General features: G+C 47.0%; 1 protein-coding gene across 1 annotated transcript in view; it reads right to left on the bottom strand.

The window, feature by feature from the left end:
• HELLS (helicase, lymphoid-specific) overlaps positions 1-17,490 on the bottom strand; it is a 37,946-nt gene that overhangs the window by 8,954 nt on the left and 11,502 nt on the right. Inside the window, exons 7-17 of the mRNA XM_015416499.1 lie at positions 17,147-17,191; positions 15,357-15,581; positions 13,455-13,637; positions 10,877-11,020; positions 8,457-8,653; positions 6,531-6,627; positions 5,061-5,222; positions 3,646-3,791; positions 3,004-3,142; positions 1,069-1,152; positions 871-990 (exon numbers count right to left, since the gene is read on the bottom strand). Of these exons, the coding sequence (XP_015271985.1) occupies positions 871-990; positions 1,069-1,152; positions 3,004-3,142; positions 3,646-3,791; positions 5,061-5,222; positions 6,531-6,627; positions 8,457-8,653; positions 10,877-11,020; positions 13,455-13,637; positions 15,357-15,581; positions 17,147-17,191 (1,542 nt within the window). The remainder of the gene's footprint in view (positions 1-870; positions 991-1,068; positions 1,153-3,003; positions 3,143-3,645; positions 3,792-5,060; positions 5,223-6,530; positions 6,628-8,456; positions 8,654-10,876; positions 11,021-13,454; positions 13,638-15,356; positions 15,582-17,146; positions 17,192-17,490) is intronic.

Below are 17,490 nucleotides of genomic sequence, written 5' to 3'. Positions count from 1 at the left end.
AACATTGGACATGACCCCCATAACCCAGTCCTGTGTGCAGTGCTGGTCACCACACCTCAAAAAGGATATTACAGCTTTGGAAAAAGTGCAGGAAAGAGCAACTCGAATGATAAAAGGGTTGGAACACTTTCCCTGTGAGGAAAGGGTAAAGCGCTTGGGGCTCTTCAGCGTGGAGAAATGAAACTGCTGAGCAGTTGGGTTGGAACGGATAAAAGGAAGTCCTTCTTCACCCAAAGAGTGATTCACACATGGAATTCACGGCCGCAGGAGGTGGTGGCGGCTACAAGCATGGACGGCTCCAAGAGGGAACTGGATAAGCATATGGAGCAGAGGTCCATCAGTGGCTATTAGCCACAAGTTGTAGATAGGGGCTCTGGGGCAAGGGATGCTCTGTCTTCTTGGTGCTTGGAGGGGGGGGGTCAACAGTGGGAGGGCTCCTAATGTCCTGACCCCACTGCTGGACCTCCTGAGGGCACCTGGTATTTTTGGCCACTGTGTGACACAGAGTGTTGGACTGGAGGGGCCTTTGGCCTGATCCAACATTGGCGTCTCTTATGTTCTTATGGGCCCTGACCTGGACTGCCCAATCTTGCCAGATCTCAGGGGCTAAGCAGATCTCAGGCCCTGCTTAGGACTTGGAGGGGAGACCACCTCTTGCCTTGGAAACACTATAGATCCCCAGACGTCGGCTGTGACGTGCCGGCACTTTCCGCCACCAAACCACGCTTCACAGTCGCCTGGCTCCTGCGTATCTCCCAGTTAGGCTGCTGGTTGTTCTGCGTCACGGACAAAATCATTTGCTGTGTGTAACGGAGCGTCCGGACGCCCACGCAGAACGGCCACGGCCTTTCAAGGGAAGGCGCCACCTACGTTTTTCTCCCTCTCTGCGTAAGACATCGTTCCGTCCAGGCGGCTGAACTGGTAGCCCCTTAGATAGCAGTAGTCCATCAAGATGTCCAGCATTTTGGTCATCTGCGAGAATATCAACACCTACGGAACAAAGACGACCGATTACCTTTCTGCTCGAGGCATTCGGAACAACGTTTTGACATAAGAGAGGGGAAATACCTTGTGCGCCCGCTTCTTTAGCTCCGGCAGCATGCGATCCAGGAGCAAGAACTTGCCCGAATTCTTCACTAGATCCTCGTCGACCTTCAGGTCAGGAAAACAGAATGAGGTCCGTTTTAGAGGGCAGCCGGGCCGGACTGCCGCGGAGGAGCTCGGTTCGAGTCCGGTAGCAGCTCGGAGACCAGCAAGGTTTTTTTTTTTTACTTTTTTTTTAACAGATAATTTTAATTCATTTTTATAAACAGCAAAGATATACAAGGTAAGCATGAGCATAGGCAGCTCTCAACGGCTTCATACATCTCATACAATTTGTCGGTATTATACAGTTTGAAAGTTACCATAGATGCAGAGTGTTTATTACATCAGGTACTGTTTCTTTGGTAGATAGATGTACTAGTATGGGGTACCATATACATACAATGTCATTCTGACCACCTTTAGATCAATTTTTTGTTTCATGGAGTATCTGAGATTTTCTCCATTATATAAAGGTTCCATAGCTTTTTGTACCAGCAAGGTTTTCGGGGGATGGACTCTGAGTCTCGAAAGCTCCTGCCCTGAAAATCTGGTTCGTCTCTAAGACGCTACTGACCCCGAATCTATAATTTAGGTCACACTCAATTAAATTGAAACGGCATCTAGAGACGACTCGCTTGAAATTCTGGGGCCGGGATCCCCAACCTGGGGGCACCCACCAAGTGGTTGAGAAAGTCGGTGGGACCAGAGGAGTCTCTTGCCCAGGAGGGCTCCTGATTGGCTATGCAGATCAAAATGACGTTGTTTCAGTGGCAGCGGCCCCCACAAGACTGGCTTTAGTCTCTTCCACTCCTTCTGCCCAGCATATAATTTTAAATTACCTCCCTTCTCCCCGGAATTTGGGCTTTCAACGAAAGCAGGCAGTGATCACGCCCCCCAGTCCTGACACATTGCTCTTCATGGAATATCTACACAACTAAACATTTTCACCAGTGGTCCATGCAGTCCAGCGTCCTGTCTCACACAGTGACCAAAGAGTGTCTCTGGAGAGCCAACAACAGGGCAGAGAGGCCGAGGCCTTCATAAGAACATCAGAAGGGCCCCGCTGCATCATATCAGTGGTCCAGCTGGTCCAGCATCCTGCCTCACACAGGGGCCAACCAGTTCCTCTAGATAGCCAACAACAGGGCACAGAGACCGAGGCCTTCCCCTGAGGTTGCCTCCTGGCTCTTGGATTCAGAGGATTAGTACCTCTGAACGTGGAGGTTCACTTAGGAATATATCTTTAGTAAGCACAGAAGCTTGGAGAAACGACGACTGAGGGGTGACATGATTGAGGTTTATAAGAGTATGCATGGGAAAGAGCAGGTAGAGAAAGAGGTACTTTCCTCCCTTTCTCACAATACAAGAACCCCTTGTGGGCACTCCATGAAATTGCTGAGTGGTCGGGTTAGAACGGATAAAAGGAAGTCCTTCTTCACCCAAAGAGTGATTAACACTTGGAATTCACTGCCACAGGAGGTGGCGGCGGCTACAAGCATGGATGGCTTCAAAAGGGTATTAGATAAGCATATGGAGCAGAGGTCCATCAGTGGCTCTTAGCCACAAGGTATAGATAGGGGCTCTGGGGCAAGGGATGCTCTGTATTCTTGGTGCTTGGGGGCAACAGTGGGAGGGCTTCTAGTGTCCTGGCCCCACTGGTGGACCTCCTGATGGCACCTGTTATTTCTGGCCACTGTGTGACACAGAGTGTTGGACTGGATGGGCCTTTGGCCTGATCCAACATTGGCATCTCTTATGTTCTAGGGATAAATGCGTATGAAGCATTACAATGTTCTTGGATTGCGAAAAGAGAGACGGACACATGACATGGGTCAACCGCTGCTCTCTGCAAATCGATTTGTTCAGAGAAAACCAGAACGGGCACCCTTCCAAACAAGCTTCTTACTAACCCATTACCTTAAACTGCTGTGTGGCAGGGTCCAGAGGGTACTCAATGAGGTACGGGTGGTTGCAGCACTTCCTTAGCACCATCATAATGTTCTGCAGCTTCAGGTTGATTTCAGAGTCCAAAGGCATGTTCATTTCTATCACGGGCCTGGCAAAGGACAAGTTTGTGAACATGGCGCCATGAGCACGACTCAAACACAGACCCAAACCAACCGATATACAAAACTGGAGAGGAGGCATGGCTCAACGGCAGAATGTCTGCTTGGCATGCAGAAGGTCCCACGTCCGACCCCTGGCACCTACGGGTTTGAAAAAGGCCAGGCAGTAGGTGATGCCAAAGACAAGTCCTTGCCTGGGCTATCGAGGTCAGAACTGGACAACACAGACCTTGATGGACCAATGGTCCGATTCAGCATAAGGCGCTCCATGCGTGTGTTATCCCTGCTCTTAATTACGGGGACTGTCATGGGAGTCAGCGAGCACAACTCTTCAAGGCACCTTTACTTTAATTGATGGTATCATTATCTCATTTGTACAAAATCATGATTTATAAAAACTGCCTGTCTCTGAGACCTCAGTTATTCCTAAAAGCGTCCAGATTGGGTGCAAAGACACTCTGTAAATGAATGCAGCCACATTTAGGATAAGCACCTCTCTTTTTCAACTTCCTCTTGCCGTTTGCTGATCAGCAGCTCCAGTTCATCGGGGAAATCGTTTTCACCAGGCTCGCGGTAGTTAACCAGCTTCCGACTCCGGCGCTTTGGCCTCCCTGCAGAGCTCAACTCAACCACCGGCTCCTGGAGGGGGAGAACAGTAGCTGCCGTGACCGCCCCTTCCCAGGTTCCCGCGGGAGGAAAGCAATCGCGAACAGGGCGCATGGCTCTTCAAGGAAGGCGAGTGGAACTGACCACTGGGTTTCTGCTAACTTCTATAAAGGCTGGGCGGGGGGTATGGCTCAGTGTTGGGCGTCTGCTCAGCATGCAGAAGGTCCCTGTCATCTCCACTTAAATCGGACCAGGCAGTAGGTGATGTGAAAGACCTCATGCCTGAGACCCTGGAGAGCTGCTGCCAGTCTGAGTAGACAATACTGACCCTGATGGACTGAGTCAGTATAAGGCAGCTTCATCTATGTTCGTGTATGAAGCACTGCTTTAGGGGAAGGGTTGTGGCCCAGTGGCAGGGCAGAAGGTCCCAGGTTCAATCCCCGGCATCTCCAGTTAAGAGGATCAGGTAACAGGTGATGGGAAAGACCTCCGTCTCAGACCCCAGAGAGCTACCTCCAGTCCGAGTAGATAATACTGACTTGGATAGAACCAACTGTCTGATTCAGGATAACGCAGCTTCGTGTGCATGTTGTAGGTCTAAACAGGATCAAGCCCCTTGGGTTTCTACTGACTTCTATACAGGCTGGTGGTCTGAACAGGATCAGGAGTAAAAATTTCCACCTGTCACACACAGTGCCTGGATTTAGTCACCTGGCGCACGGCCAATACTGCAAAACTCTGAACGGTCCCCAGAAAGCACACAGGGGACTTTTACTTACTCCGTCCAATAAATGGAACACACTTGATGGGTGGTGGTGGCGGTGGCGCTTCGTTTTAAAGACATGCATAAAATTGGACTAGAGGAGGACCACAAGCCAATGTTCACACCTCCAGAGGCAAGCATCTATATCCACAGCCGCTTTAGGACTTCACATCCATGCAAGAATTTGTGCTTGGGGTCTACTAGCACTGCGGCATTTTTTTGCAAACACATTCATGCACAAAACAGGCCCCGGGTAGCAGTATGCTGCTTACGAGGGGTGCCAATCTCCAGGTGGTGGCTGGAGATCTCCTGGGATTACAACGGATCCCCAGGCAACAGAAGTTAGCTCACCTGGGGGAAATGGCCGCTTCAGAAGGCGGAGTCTACAGCATTATACCCCACTGAAGTCCCACCCCACCCTAGGCCCTACCCCACCCCACCCCACATCTCCAGGTATTTCCCAACCCGGAGCGGGCAGCCGTACTGCTTATGCCCACGGCTGCTCAGACCCTGTGGCAGGAGACCGCCACAGCAAATACCTGCTCATCCCCCAGCAGCTTCCGGATCGTCCTGTCGACAATAGCCGTGTAGAAAGTCTCCTGTTTCTTTACAAGAGGGGCATAGACGACCACTTCACGCTTGGGAGGAACCTCTAAAGCAACATCTGATTTCAGTCTTCTCAATAAGAAAGGGGTCAAGATCTAGAATAAAGATAAAAAATAATAAGAAGAAGCAGAGATTGGATTTATACCCTGCCCTTCACTACCCAAGGGAGTCTCAGAGCGGCTTACAATCTCCTCTCCTTTCCCCTCCCCACAACAGACACCCTGGGAGGGAGGCGGGGCTGAGAGAGCTCTGAGAGAAACGGCTCTTTTTCAAGGACAGCTGTGCCAGAACTACGGCTTGCCCAAGGTCATCCAGCAGGTGCAAGTGGAAGAAGAAGAAGAGATTGGATTTATACCCTGCCCTTCACTACCCAAAGGTGTCTCAGAGCAGCTGACAAACTCCTTTCCCTTCCCCTCCCCACAACAGACACCCTGTGAGGTGGGTGGGGCTGAGAGAGCTCTTGACACAAACGGCTTTTTCAAGGACAGCTGTGCCAGAGCTAGTGACTGACCCAAGGTCACATCAGCAGGTGCAAGTGGAGGAGTGGGGACTCAAACCCGGTTCTCCCAGATTAGAGTCCGCACACTTAACCACGACACCAAACTGGCATCCAACTGGCCCAACGTCACCCAGCGAGCTTCCGACGCAGGGTGGGGATCTGGGCCCGGGTGTCCCAACTCTTGGTCTGACTCTGGATAGAGAGCCCATTCAGCAGAAACGCATCATATTCTTATTACTGGCCCAATTATTCAGCAAATACACTTTTCACATACCTGTGCATGAATATAAGAAGGATGCTATATACCGAAGTGCACGGGGATGCATAACTTGGTTGTTAGCTACGCTGCCATGAGTGTGGAGATGTTTTCTAATTGCTTTGCATTCCTTCCCATGCGCTTAATTGCTTCAAAGCTATAACACTTATTTTTGATGTTGTACTGGTGAGGTATGTGGTGTCTATCGTCTGTGGGAGCTTCTCCATTCCCAGCTTCGCAGCCGTTAGAGAGTCCAGCCCTGTATCCTATTATGCGCACAGGTATCCTGCCATTCCTGTGTTCGTGTTACTGCATCTATGGCTTTCCAATAAAAGTAAAACCTTCCTGGAAGCGTGTACTTCGTTGTTTAGCTGTGGGTCCTGACACTTGTATAGATACACAAATGTGGGCATGTTCATTTTAAATACAGATTCAGGTGGGTAGCCGGGTTGGTCTGAAGCAACGTGACACCTTTAAAGACTGACAAAGTTTAATTCTGGGTATAAGAATTAAACTTTTTCAAGTCCTAAAGGTGTCACTGGACTCAAACTTTGTTCTATTGTAAATACAGTTAGGAAAAAAAGTGGAATTCCAGACAACAACAAAAAACTATGCATGCATTTCCATCTGATCTATGAAAACCAATACCTGATGCAGCATGTGCAAGATATTCTGTTCTCTTTCTTTAGCAACGAGATCCTCGGCAGTTTCAGAAATGCTGGTAATGTCAAACCAGGACTCAAAGCTAGGAGGAAAACACAGTAATAGATTTATTTATTTTTCCCCCCAAAATGAGTATGTGTCAGCTATGCTGCCATGGTAGTGGGAAGTGTCTGATGACCTGTGTACAAAGTACTGCTGCATTCCTTCTGTGCTTCTTCACTGCTGTAACGCTTGCTTATCAACAACTATGCAGGTGGTGTGGTGTCTAGGAGTGAGGGAACCGTGGGAGCGCTTTCGGTTCTCAAGCTCCAGCTCTAACGGCCTGGGGCTCCTTCTCCCCAGACTGGAGGAAAGTTTTCTCTGGAGGAAAGTCTCCCCCAGAAGGAAGTGGTGGCGGCTACAAGCATGGACAGCTTCAAAAGGGAATTAGATAAGCATCTGGAGCAGAGGTCCATCAGTGGCTATGAGCCACAAGGTATCGATAGGGGCTCTGGGGCAAGTGATGCTCTGTGTTCTTGGTGCTTGGGGGGGGAGGGGTCAACAGTGGGAGGGCTTCTAGTGTCCTGGCCCCACTGGTGGACCTCCTGATGGCACCTGGTATTTCTGGCCACTGTGTGACACAGAGTGTTGGACGGGATGGGCCACTGGCCTGATCCAACATTGGCGTCTCTTATGTTCTTACGTCCCACGCGTGGGAATGTGGCTAATTGGCCCAAGAAAGGGGGGGGGCATACGAATACCCTATATCCCATTATGCTTGTAGGGGCGACGCCATTCTTAACAGTGACTTTGTTAATGCATCTATAGCTCTTCAATAAAGTATAACCTTTCTGATAAGCGTGTACTCCGTTGTTGGCTGTGGAACCTGACAGCATGATGCACATTTTCCATTTCCATTTTTTTTTAAAAAAAATTCTGCTATGGTAGGAAGAGTTCTCCAGACTACGTTATCCAAATTTGTTTACATTTGCTTTAACTCGTTTATTCCACTTGCCAACGATAAGATCTAGAAGCTTTCTTTTGCAAGTCAAGACTCTGAAGAGACTGCATGCGACACTGAAAATCTAGGTACGTGCAATGCAATCGTGGCCAAAAACTTGTAAGTCACCGGAGGGCCTTATTTCCTGGAAAGGCAGCTTAGGAATTCCAGGTCAGGCAAATGAGATTGTGGAGGCATTTGCTAGGTCTGGAGCCCCCAGTCTTTTTCTGCCTGCAGGCACCTTTAGAATTCTGACATAGCGTGGTGGGGCACAGCCACAAAATGGCTGCTGCCACAGCAATGATTTTAAAAAATCGGCATGGCGAGTTGATTCTCCAGTGGCCAATTGGAAGCCTTGCTGGGTAAGAGTCCCATCTGGCCCACCCACTCTCTAAGAACACTTGGCAGACACCAGGAAAGGTGTGGGCAAGTCCCACGGCTCCTGTGGTGGGGACCAGTGTTCCCTCTAAGCTGAGTTAGTGAGAGCTAGCTCACAGTTTGTTACCCTCCGGCTCACACCATTTTGTCTTAGCTCAGGAAGGATGGCTCCGGAGCAAACTAATTTATGCAGTAGCTAAATCGCTCGCTCACAACTTTAATGCAGGTAGCTCACAAAGTAGAATTTTTGCTCACAAGACTCCACAGCTTAGAGGGAACATTGGTGGGTGTTCCCTCTAAGCTGAGTTAGTGTGAGCTAGCTCACAGTTTTTTAACCTCTGGCTCAGACATTTTTGTCTTAGCTCAGGAAGGAGGGCTCCAGAGCAAACTAGTTTATGCAGTAGCCAAATCGCTCGCTCACAACTTTAATGCCAGTCGCTCACAAAGTAGAATTTTTGCTCACGAGACTCCACAGCTTAGGGGGAACATTGGGGGGACCCCAGTAGCAGTTTATGTAGAGCCCCCCCCACAAGACACAACACATCGCAACTTGCCTTCTCAAGTCATCGAAGACATCATGCAGCAGGAAGTACAGCAGGGACCAAAGTTCAGACAAATTGTTTTGCAAGGGAGTGCCAGTTAACAGCAGCTTATTGTCTGTCCTAAACTGTTTTAATTCCTTGACGAGACGACAGTTCATATTCTTAATCCTGTGTCCCTCGTCCACTATCAAGTACTTCCAGTAGAAGTTCTGGAGGAATGAAGATTTGGGTTATTTTGAGGGGGACAAAGCAGAAATAAAAAACATGTTTACTCCCACTGTGCTCTGCAAAGAAGGTCAAATTGATCACATTTTCCAAGGTATAAAGAGAAGGTGGGGAAATTGCTGCCTGGATTTGAATGACTAAGACCAGGTGAACAGAAAAAAGCCTGCAGTCCCTTCTCTGGAGGAAAGTTTTTAAAGCATCATAAAGGAGATGGCTTCATTTCCAGAACTACATATAAAACTCTGTGGTTAAGGCCCATCCACCAACTGGAAGACTCAAGAGATGTATTTCTCCTTAAGGCCTAGTAACTTGGGACCTAGTAACTACCACTATTTTACTTGGATTTAAATACAGATTAGACAAATTCATGGAAGATTCATCATAAACATGAGTCACCAATGCTAAAGAGAGTCTCCAGTATCAGAGGCAAAACATCATGGAATCCCAAGGTGGTGAAAGTCAACCGAAGGAACAACTACTGCCTCAAAAGCCCTCCTGAAAGTTACTTCAGCAAACAGGATACTGGAGTAAACAACATCAGCCTGAAGTTCTGCAGGACTCTTTTGATTGCAAGAACTCAAGAGATGTAAAATTCCCTGCAATTTTGAAGCTGGGGGAGGGGGGGGGAAGCTTGGGAAAAACTGAAATACTAGCAATCCTTACTTTCCTACCAAACCTGCATGTCTTTGATTTGAAAGACCATTTATAACTTCGTTAACATAAAAATGTACTATTTGGCATGTTTAGGGAATGGAAATTTTCTATAAGAAAAATTACAAGTATTTCCAATACTCGAGAAAGAGTCGCAGACCACTGCATATTATGTTACCATAGCACTTATATCTGTACCTTTGCCATCTGAGAGACAGAGGAGAATAAAAATCAAAGCTAAAATCAGAAAATAAATGCTGCCGTAATCAAAAGTGTATTATTTGGACACAAACTCTCATAGACCCACAATAGTAGCACTACCAGAATTATTTAGGTATTGAGCTAAACTTTATAGCATTGGAAACACTGAACTCTTTATTAATGTATCATCATTAAACATATTATAGCATATAAATTGTTGACAACATCATAAACAAAAAAAAGTTTTGACTTATGTCTACAGTGTAACTTTTTAAAATTGTTTTATAAAATTTCCCAGTTTTTCCACTGGATAAATTGAGAAAATTCTCTGACGTTTCCCTGCTGTACATTCGGAATGGTAAAACGATTTGTAAGACAAGTTTTCTCTCACTCAAAGTTTTCTCTTTCTTGAGCGAGGTTTCTCTCACTCAAAAATCATAGGATCCCCCCCCCCAACACTCCCCAAAATTTCCCAATAGAAAAACTGAACAAGAGTCATTTGAGAAAACTGTTCTGCCCCCCCCAAACCCCCCACTGCCAGCCCTTACACCCTTAGCAAGCCCAGCAAGCTTTATTTATAATGTTTGCTCTTTCATAAGGAGAGAATCCAGGGATGTGCCAAAGAAGTCCAGACCGAAGGCACAAGGAGTTTTTCTGACAACAGTTTAGGAGGACACAGATGGGCAGAGAAAGAACAGGACCCAATAAGGACAATCTATAGGTTTCCTTGCAATTCAGAGAGAGAGGGGGGGGGAGATGGAAATTGCCCTCAGGTCACTGCTGATTGATGGCGACCCCTGGTGGGGGTTTTCAAGGCAAGAGACATTCAGAGGTGGTTTGCCATCGCCTGCCTCTGCGTAGCAACCCTGGACTTCTTTGGCGGTCTCTTATCTAAATACTGAACAGGTCTGATTCTGCTTAGGTTTCAAGACCTGATGAGATTTGGCTCGCTTGGGTCACCAAGATCAGGACCGCAAGGATGAATCCTCATGCAGAGACCAATTAGAAGGAACTTAAATTTTAATTATATAACATTATATATAATTTTAATTATATAATTTTATATAATTACATATAATCTGTTGCTTGAAGAATGTTTAGGTACTGGGGGAAAATATCTTTCATTTTCTCTAAAACCGGCCTGGACAAATCTATACATTCTTTGCTCATAACCACTGATAAACCGAATCAAAGCACTACCGAAACGTATGTACCCAAAGCAACAACGAACACAGTGTTCAGAGCACATTCACACATGACACCTGCTCCTAGAGAAATGATTTTAACATGCCTATCTGGGACCGTATTAAGGATCCCAGTGGACTGTATTGATTAAACCACAGTTTCTTACACACCTGAAGAGAATGTCTGTCTCTCATGGCTATTTCAAAAGAAGTGATGACCACGGGATGGACATTCAGGGAACCGGTTCTCTTTCGGATTTTATGAAGCCGCGAACGTCGTTCTTGCTGGGTGCCGTGATACAGCATTATTGGAACCTTAAAAAAATGAATGAAAACAATGATTTACAATACAAAGCAGGACACAGAGAAAGAGTCCTTCACTAGACTTTAGGTATTCAGGCTGGTTCACAAACTGGGATGGGGACTGATGTTTTAAACAAAGTTTGCGAGACGCGTGATTGCTGCACGGACACCAGGCATGCCGTGGGGCTGTGGGAGCTTTTTCATGTCTAAGGTCACAGATTATTTCTGTGGACATGCTCCCTAGGAGTGGGATTAGAAAGCAAAACTGTGCAAATGAGATGCTAATTTTCTCTGGCGTTTGACTTTTGATTCTTATTATTTAACCGTTCTTGTGCATGGTTCTTTACTAAGTCAGAATACCTGGACTTGAATTACTTAAGCAATGTTAATGATCACCTAGGTAAAAGTAAAGGTTCCCTTGGTCAAAAGCCAGTCGAATCCGACTCTAGGGTTGTGGTGCTCATCTCCGTTTCAAAGCCGGAGAGCCAGCGCTGTCCGAAGACGTTTCTGCGGTCATGTGGCCGGCATGACTAAACACCAAGACACACGGAACACTGCTACCTTCCCACTGAAGTGGTACCTATTTATCGACTTGCAATTTCTTGCTTTCGAACTGCTAGGTTGGCAGGAGCTGGAACTAGAGACGGGAGCTCACTCAGGTCTCGAACTGCTGAACTACGGACCTTCCACAGCCTGCAGTTCAGCGTCTTAACCACTTGAGCCACCGCAGCTCCAATGATCACCTACAAGCTAACAAATTATTCTTTATTTTATTCAAAGCTATTCTACTGTAAGCATTATATGACCCCCACCTCTTGGGTATTTAGCGGTTTATCTTTACTTTCTCCCCTAGTTTATAGTTTTCCCCTCCCTATTTTTCTTGCAGGTTTTAGAAAATACATTTAAAAAAAAAATAAGAAAAGAATGCAAAACTGTGCTTTCACTGTATGTTTCAGACTCTGCTCTGGGGTCAAGGCATGGAGTCACAGTAACTAATTAATCAAGACGAAGACATTTCAGAGGGGATCAGTAGAACAGGTAGTTTTGGCCCCAGTAGCACCTTCGAGACCAACAAAGAGTTTCAGGTTGTCAGCTTTCGAAAGGCAAAACTCCTTTCGTCAGATTTGACGAAGGAAGCTTTCACTCTCAAAAACCCATATCCCTCAAAAGGCTTTGTTGGTCTCTAAGGCTGAGATCTAGCTAATCAGTGGACAGAAACTCAACGGATACAAACCGCTTGGGAATTTATTTCGAAGCCTACCCTTATGGGCACAGCAGCCTGCAGAGAAAACTCCAAAATTTCTGCACTGTTTTTGCGAAGAAAAAGCAGACCCCTTTTATCACGCCTACATATGTCATGCAAGATGACTGCTGTCTACAGTTTTAACTTCTAAAAAAAATGTTAATTATTTTTAGGACGTGTTGGCTGATTAGTAAGGGGCACCATTTCTTTACCCGATCAAAAAGTTTTGAATTGATTAGCAGCCGCAACGTTGCAGCCCAGCTCAACATCCCAATAATCTCCGAGGCCACCCACCCCAAAATATTTTAAGACCCCAAAACTGAATCACCATGCACCAACACTGACTTTTAAAGTCAGACACCTGTACCCAGGCAGCGATCACGAGTACACCCTGCGCAGCATGCAATGGCCACACTTTGTGCAAAGACCAGCGTCTGCTTCTGGGGTCTTGATGGGGGAGAAGCACCACATGGCTCACCGAGACTAACTCAGCCCCCCCATCAGAATGAGGAGAAGAAGAGGAAGAAAGAGGAATAGAAAGAAGAGGAGGAGGAAGAGGAAGAAGAGGAAAAAGAGGAAGAAGAAGAGTATTGGGAGGAGGCAGTCGAAGTAGAAGAGGAGGAGATTGGATTTATACCCCGCCCTTCACTACCCAAACGTGTCTCAGAGCGGCTTACAAACTCCTTTCCCTTCCCCTCCCCACAACAGACACCCTGTGAGGTAGGTGGGGCTGAGAGAGCTCTTGACAGAAACTGCTCTTTTCCAAGGACAGCTCTTGTCAGAACTGTGGCTTGCCCAAGGTCATCCAGTCCTGCCCAACCAGACCAGCGGCAGCTCCCCAGAGTCTCAGGCAGAGAAAGACCTTTCCCATCGCCTGATACCTGATCCTCTGAATGGGAGATGCTGGCGACTGAACCTGGGACTCTCCACATACCAAACCAGCGCTCTGCCACCAAGACACAGACCCTGTCCTAGCTTACAGCGGTTAAGGAGGAAACAAGAATAATCTGTTTCTTTTAAGTAATTATTATATTGTAAACTACCTCAAATGCCACAAGGGAGAAAGGAGGCTAATGAACATGAGCCACGCCTTTTTTTAAAATAAAATATGAAATTTTACTTCAGGAATGTTTGCTTTTAAACAAAAGGTGACATTTTACCTGAAGAAGGTTTGCTTTTTTTAAATAAGAGGTGACATTTTACCTCAGGAGCAAATCTTTTGAATTCTGCCATCCAGTTCGGAAGCGTAGACAGAGGCCCGCAGACCAGGAAGGGGCCGGTGACTCCCCTCTCCACCATCAAGGCGATTGTGGCGATGCACTGGATTGTCTTTCCTAAACCCATTTCGTCGGCCAAAATACCATTGATGCCATTCTCCCACAGCATCTGTGGGCACAAGAGGAGGGGGAAATCATTAGTTTGCAATATACTTAACAGATAATTTGAAGCCCTTAACGTTAATAATCCACCTAGGCCAGTGGTGGCGAACCTCTGTGGGCACGCGTGCCATCGCCCCAGCCAGGCCCAGACCATCATTAAAGTGTCGAATTCTCTGCCAAATAATTCTAAGTAAATGAAAGCATTTGGGATTGCTTTCCTTACTTTGTTTGGATCATCTTAAGTTAATGTATGAGTTGTTTTTTTCCTAAAGTAAAACCTCAGTATTCAGGTCAAATTGCCGTGTTGGCACTTTGCGATAAATAAGTGGGTTTCGGGTCGCAGTTTGGGCACTCGGGTCTCTCAAAGGTGCTGACCTAGGCCCTATAATGCTGCACGCTCATCCCTCTCCTGGGCACTTCCCACAGGTCCAAGACGAGCAGCGATTGGCTTGGACCTGGCTGGCGGCTGTGGCAGCAGGGGGGGGGGGGGGGGGGGGGCCCCCCCCTCCCATGCTGCTGCCGCTTAATGCCTAGAATGGCACTGTGGGCAGGGTCCTGACCAGTGTTCCCTCTAAGCTGAGTTAGTGTGAGCCAGCTCAGTTTTTCTAGCCTCCGGACTCACACATTTTTGTCTCAGCTCAGGAAGGAGGGCTCCAGAGCAAACTAATTTACGCAGTAGCCAAATCGTTTGCTCACAACTTTAAAGCCAGTAGCTCACAAAGTAGACGTTTTGCTCACGAGACTCCACAGCTGACGCATCCAGTTCTACCAGGATTTCCAGTTACTTGCCTGCTTTCATTTCCTATCCACCCAAAGCCATGGGCAACGGAGAAGCCGCAGCAGCTGTTATCACAGGCCAGGCAATCAGACTTTTATCTCAAACCGTAGCTCAGGTCTCTGAACCGTGGCTTGGCCCAATTTGAACAGCGTGTCAAAGTGTTCTGACAAAAGCAAGCAGGACCAGGGATTTCTGGGCACACTCCATGCTCATCAACGCCTGTTTGAAATCAGTGTAACGGAAGACGGCCAATGACGGAGCAGAGCACCAATGACCCAGCCAAATGGCTACACAAACACCTTTAACGGTTCAAGATGGGTAGCCGTGTTGGTCCGTCTGCAGCAGCAGAAAAGAGCAAGAGTCCAGGAGCACCTTAAAGTAAATGTAAAGGTTCCCTTGCTCGAAAGCCAGTCGAATCCGACTCTAGGGTTGCGGTGCTCATCTCCGTTTCCAAGCCGAAGAGCCAGCGCTGTCCGAAGACGTTTCCGTGGTCATGTGGCCGGCATGACTAAACACAAAGGCGCACGGAATGCTGTGACCTTCCCACCGAAGTGGTACCTATTTATCTACTTGCAATTTCTTGCTTTCGAACTGCTAGGTCGGCAGGAGCTGTAACTAGAGACAGGAGCTCACTCTGTCATGCGGCACACTCGGGTCTCGAACTGCTGAACTACCGACCTTCCACAGCCTGCAGTTCAGCGTCTTGACCACTTGAAGACTAACAAAATATGTGGCAGGGGAGGAGCTTTCGTGAGTCACTGCTCACTTCTTCACATCCCTTCTTCAGATTTGGTATCTGAAGACGTGAGCAGTAAACTCACGAAAGCTCCTACCCTGCCACATATTTTGTTAGTCTTTAAGGTGCTGCTGGACCCTTGCTCCTTTCTACCTTTAACAGTTAACCTCTTTCTCGGACGCCACTCAAAGTTTTTAAGAGTAAAGCCATACCCTCAGCCATTCCATGCCTTCCACTTGGTACCATCTCATTACACCTCCAGAGAAGAGTTTGGGCTGCTGAAAAGGTACCGGCTGGCCGTTAAACATCCGCACTGGGTCAACAAAATGCTTGGCGCTGTGGCGGACCGCCTGTGCCAACCTGTTCTTAATAATGCTATTTGAGTCCCCGTTGTTTTGGAATTCTTCTGCACACAGTTTCAGAGATGAGCTTTCATTCTACGAGAGAAAGTTCACAGACAATGGGGTTATTCCATCCACACGCTGTTCATGTTTGCTATCACTGACACATGCTGCTTTAATAATAATAATAATAATAATAATCAGTCGTGTTCCGGGCGGCATTCATTTCGGCTTGGCTTGATGACGTTGGTTCTTCCTGGGCTGCTTTGAGTCGTAGCACCGCACTGCCACCTCCTGGCCGGATTGGCCCATCACAGGCTTCTTAATGCCGAAGAGGTCTTTTTTCCAGGCTTCCGAGCTGGACATTCCATTCGCCGGCTAATACCTCCCCTACGGGGGTTTAGTGTGCGCCCACCCTCTCTAAGGAGTGGTACCCATTTTATCTACTCGCCGAAGCTTTCGAACCGCTGGGTGGACGGCGAGCTGGGGACAAGGCTGGTAGCTCACACCAGCTCGGGGCTAGAACTGACAGCTACTCTATTCAGTTCAGATGTTAACCAGAGGATAAACCGTCAACAGTCAAAGCCTGACAAGCCAGGAGACCATGGAATTGGGACTACCATCCCCAGGATACCGTCTCCTGATTGAAGATCTTTTTGTAACCTAGAGCACTTTATGTTTTTGCAAATGTTGGCTTTATCTTGTTTTTACTGTTTTAACTACTGGCATGTGTTGCCCTATTTGTGAGCCGCCCTGAGCCCGCTTGTGGGGAGGGCGGGCTATAGATTTGAATTTGAATAAATAAAATAAATTTGAATAAATAAAGTGAATATGGCTCAACTCGTTAAAAAAAAACAACCCTTATGCTTTGATTCAAAACACAGGTCACTTGGAGTACAACCAAACACCTGCATTTCCTCATTTTACTATACACCCCCCTACTTCATACAACTACTCAATATCATTAGTCGATGGTTCTCCGATGCAATGACATTCACTGTGTCGGATTACTTCTTTTTTTTAAAACCATGCTGCTGCCCAAGAAATGCAACCAATGACAGCCAGGATCAGAGTGGAGATTCTTCATTCACGTGATTCTTTCTCCTCCCTTAATATATCAATACATGAACACAGGACGGCAAAACAAATATCCTTCAAAAGCGATGAAGACTTGTGGTCCTAATGCAATCGCTACTGGATTCAAATGGTGCAAAACTATAAAAACGGGCCTCTGTTTTAATAATGTAGTGTTACAGGTGCTACAACACCCTACTTTTATCACTGCAACAGACTAAAATGGCTACCGCTGAGGAAACCCCGTTCCATTCGCCTCAAGGACTTAACGTCTACTGAGCAGAGAAGCAGAATGTCATTATTGCACAGTTAGTACTTACACACTATTAACACTTTATTCACATGTGCCCAAAAGTGCATATGACTACACTCAGGAACACTAACAAATACCCGATTCAAAAACAGGCTTTTTAAAAAAGACGTAACCAGTCTTCACCACAGTTAAGAAAGAAACTTCAGAAAGAGAAAAGTTTTCCACGACAAACTTTGTTTGCATTCACAAAAAGCTACTAACAATAACCTGGTGAGATACATAAGTCCGCCCCCAATCAAAATTTACAAACAGGATTTAAATTAAATTGATGTACCTGATTGTCTTCGGCTTTACTTTTCTTGGCAGCTGACAGAATTTCCTAGCAAAGACACACAAACAAAAACACCCATAGGGCAGAAGTTAGACAATCTGTGTAAGGAAACGCAGAATTTCACAGCCCTTGAAGAGATAATCCAAGACTACTAAGTATAAAGCAGAAGGGAACATGGATTTAAAGACTTACACAGCGTGAGGACCAGGGGCCATTTCCGGCAGGAGCGCACAGGAGCGGAGCTCCGGCAGTAAAGAGCCCGGGGGGCGGGCACATGCAACAAGCCCTGCTCCCAGCAGCCCTCAGTCAGAGCAAGAAGCAGCCAGGTAAGTTACAGAGCCCCCCCC

Source organism: Gekko japonicus, unplaced genomic scaffold (genome assembly GCF_001447785.1).
Source record: "Gekko japonicus isolate JY-2015 unplaced genomic scaffold, Gekko_japonicus_V1.1 scaffold2471, whole genome shotgun sequence".
NCBI classification, from domain to species: Eukaryota; Metazoa; Chordata; class Lepidosauria; order Squamata; family Gekkonidae; genus Gekko; species Gekko japonicus.
Note: the sequence above shows the minus strand (reverse complement) of the source record. Positions and strands in the feature narration are given on the sequence as shown.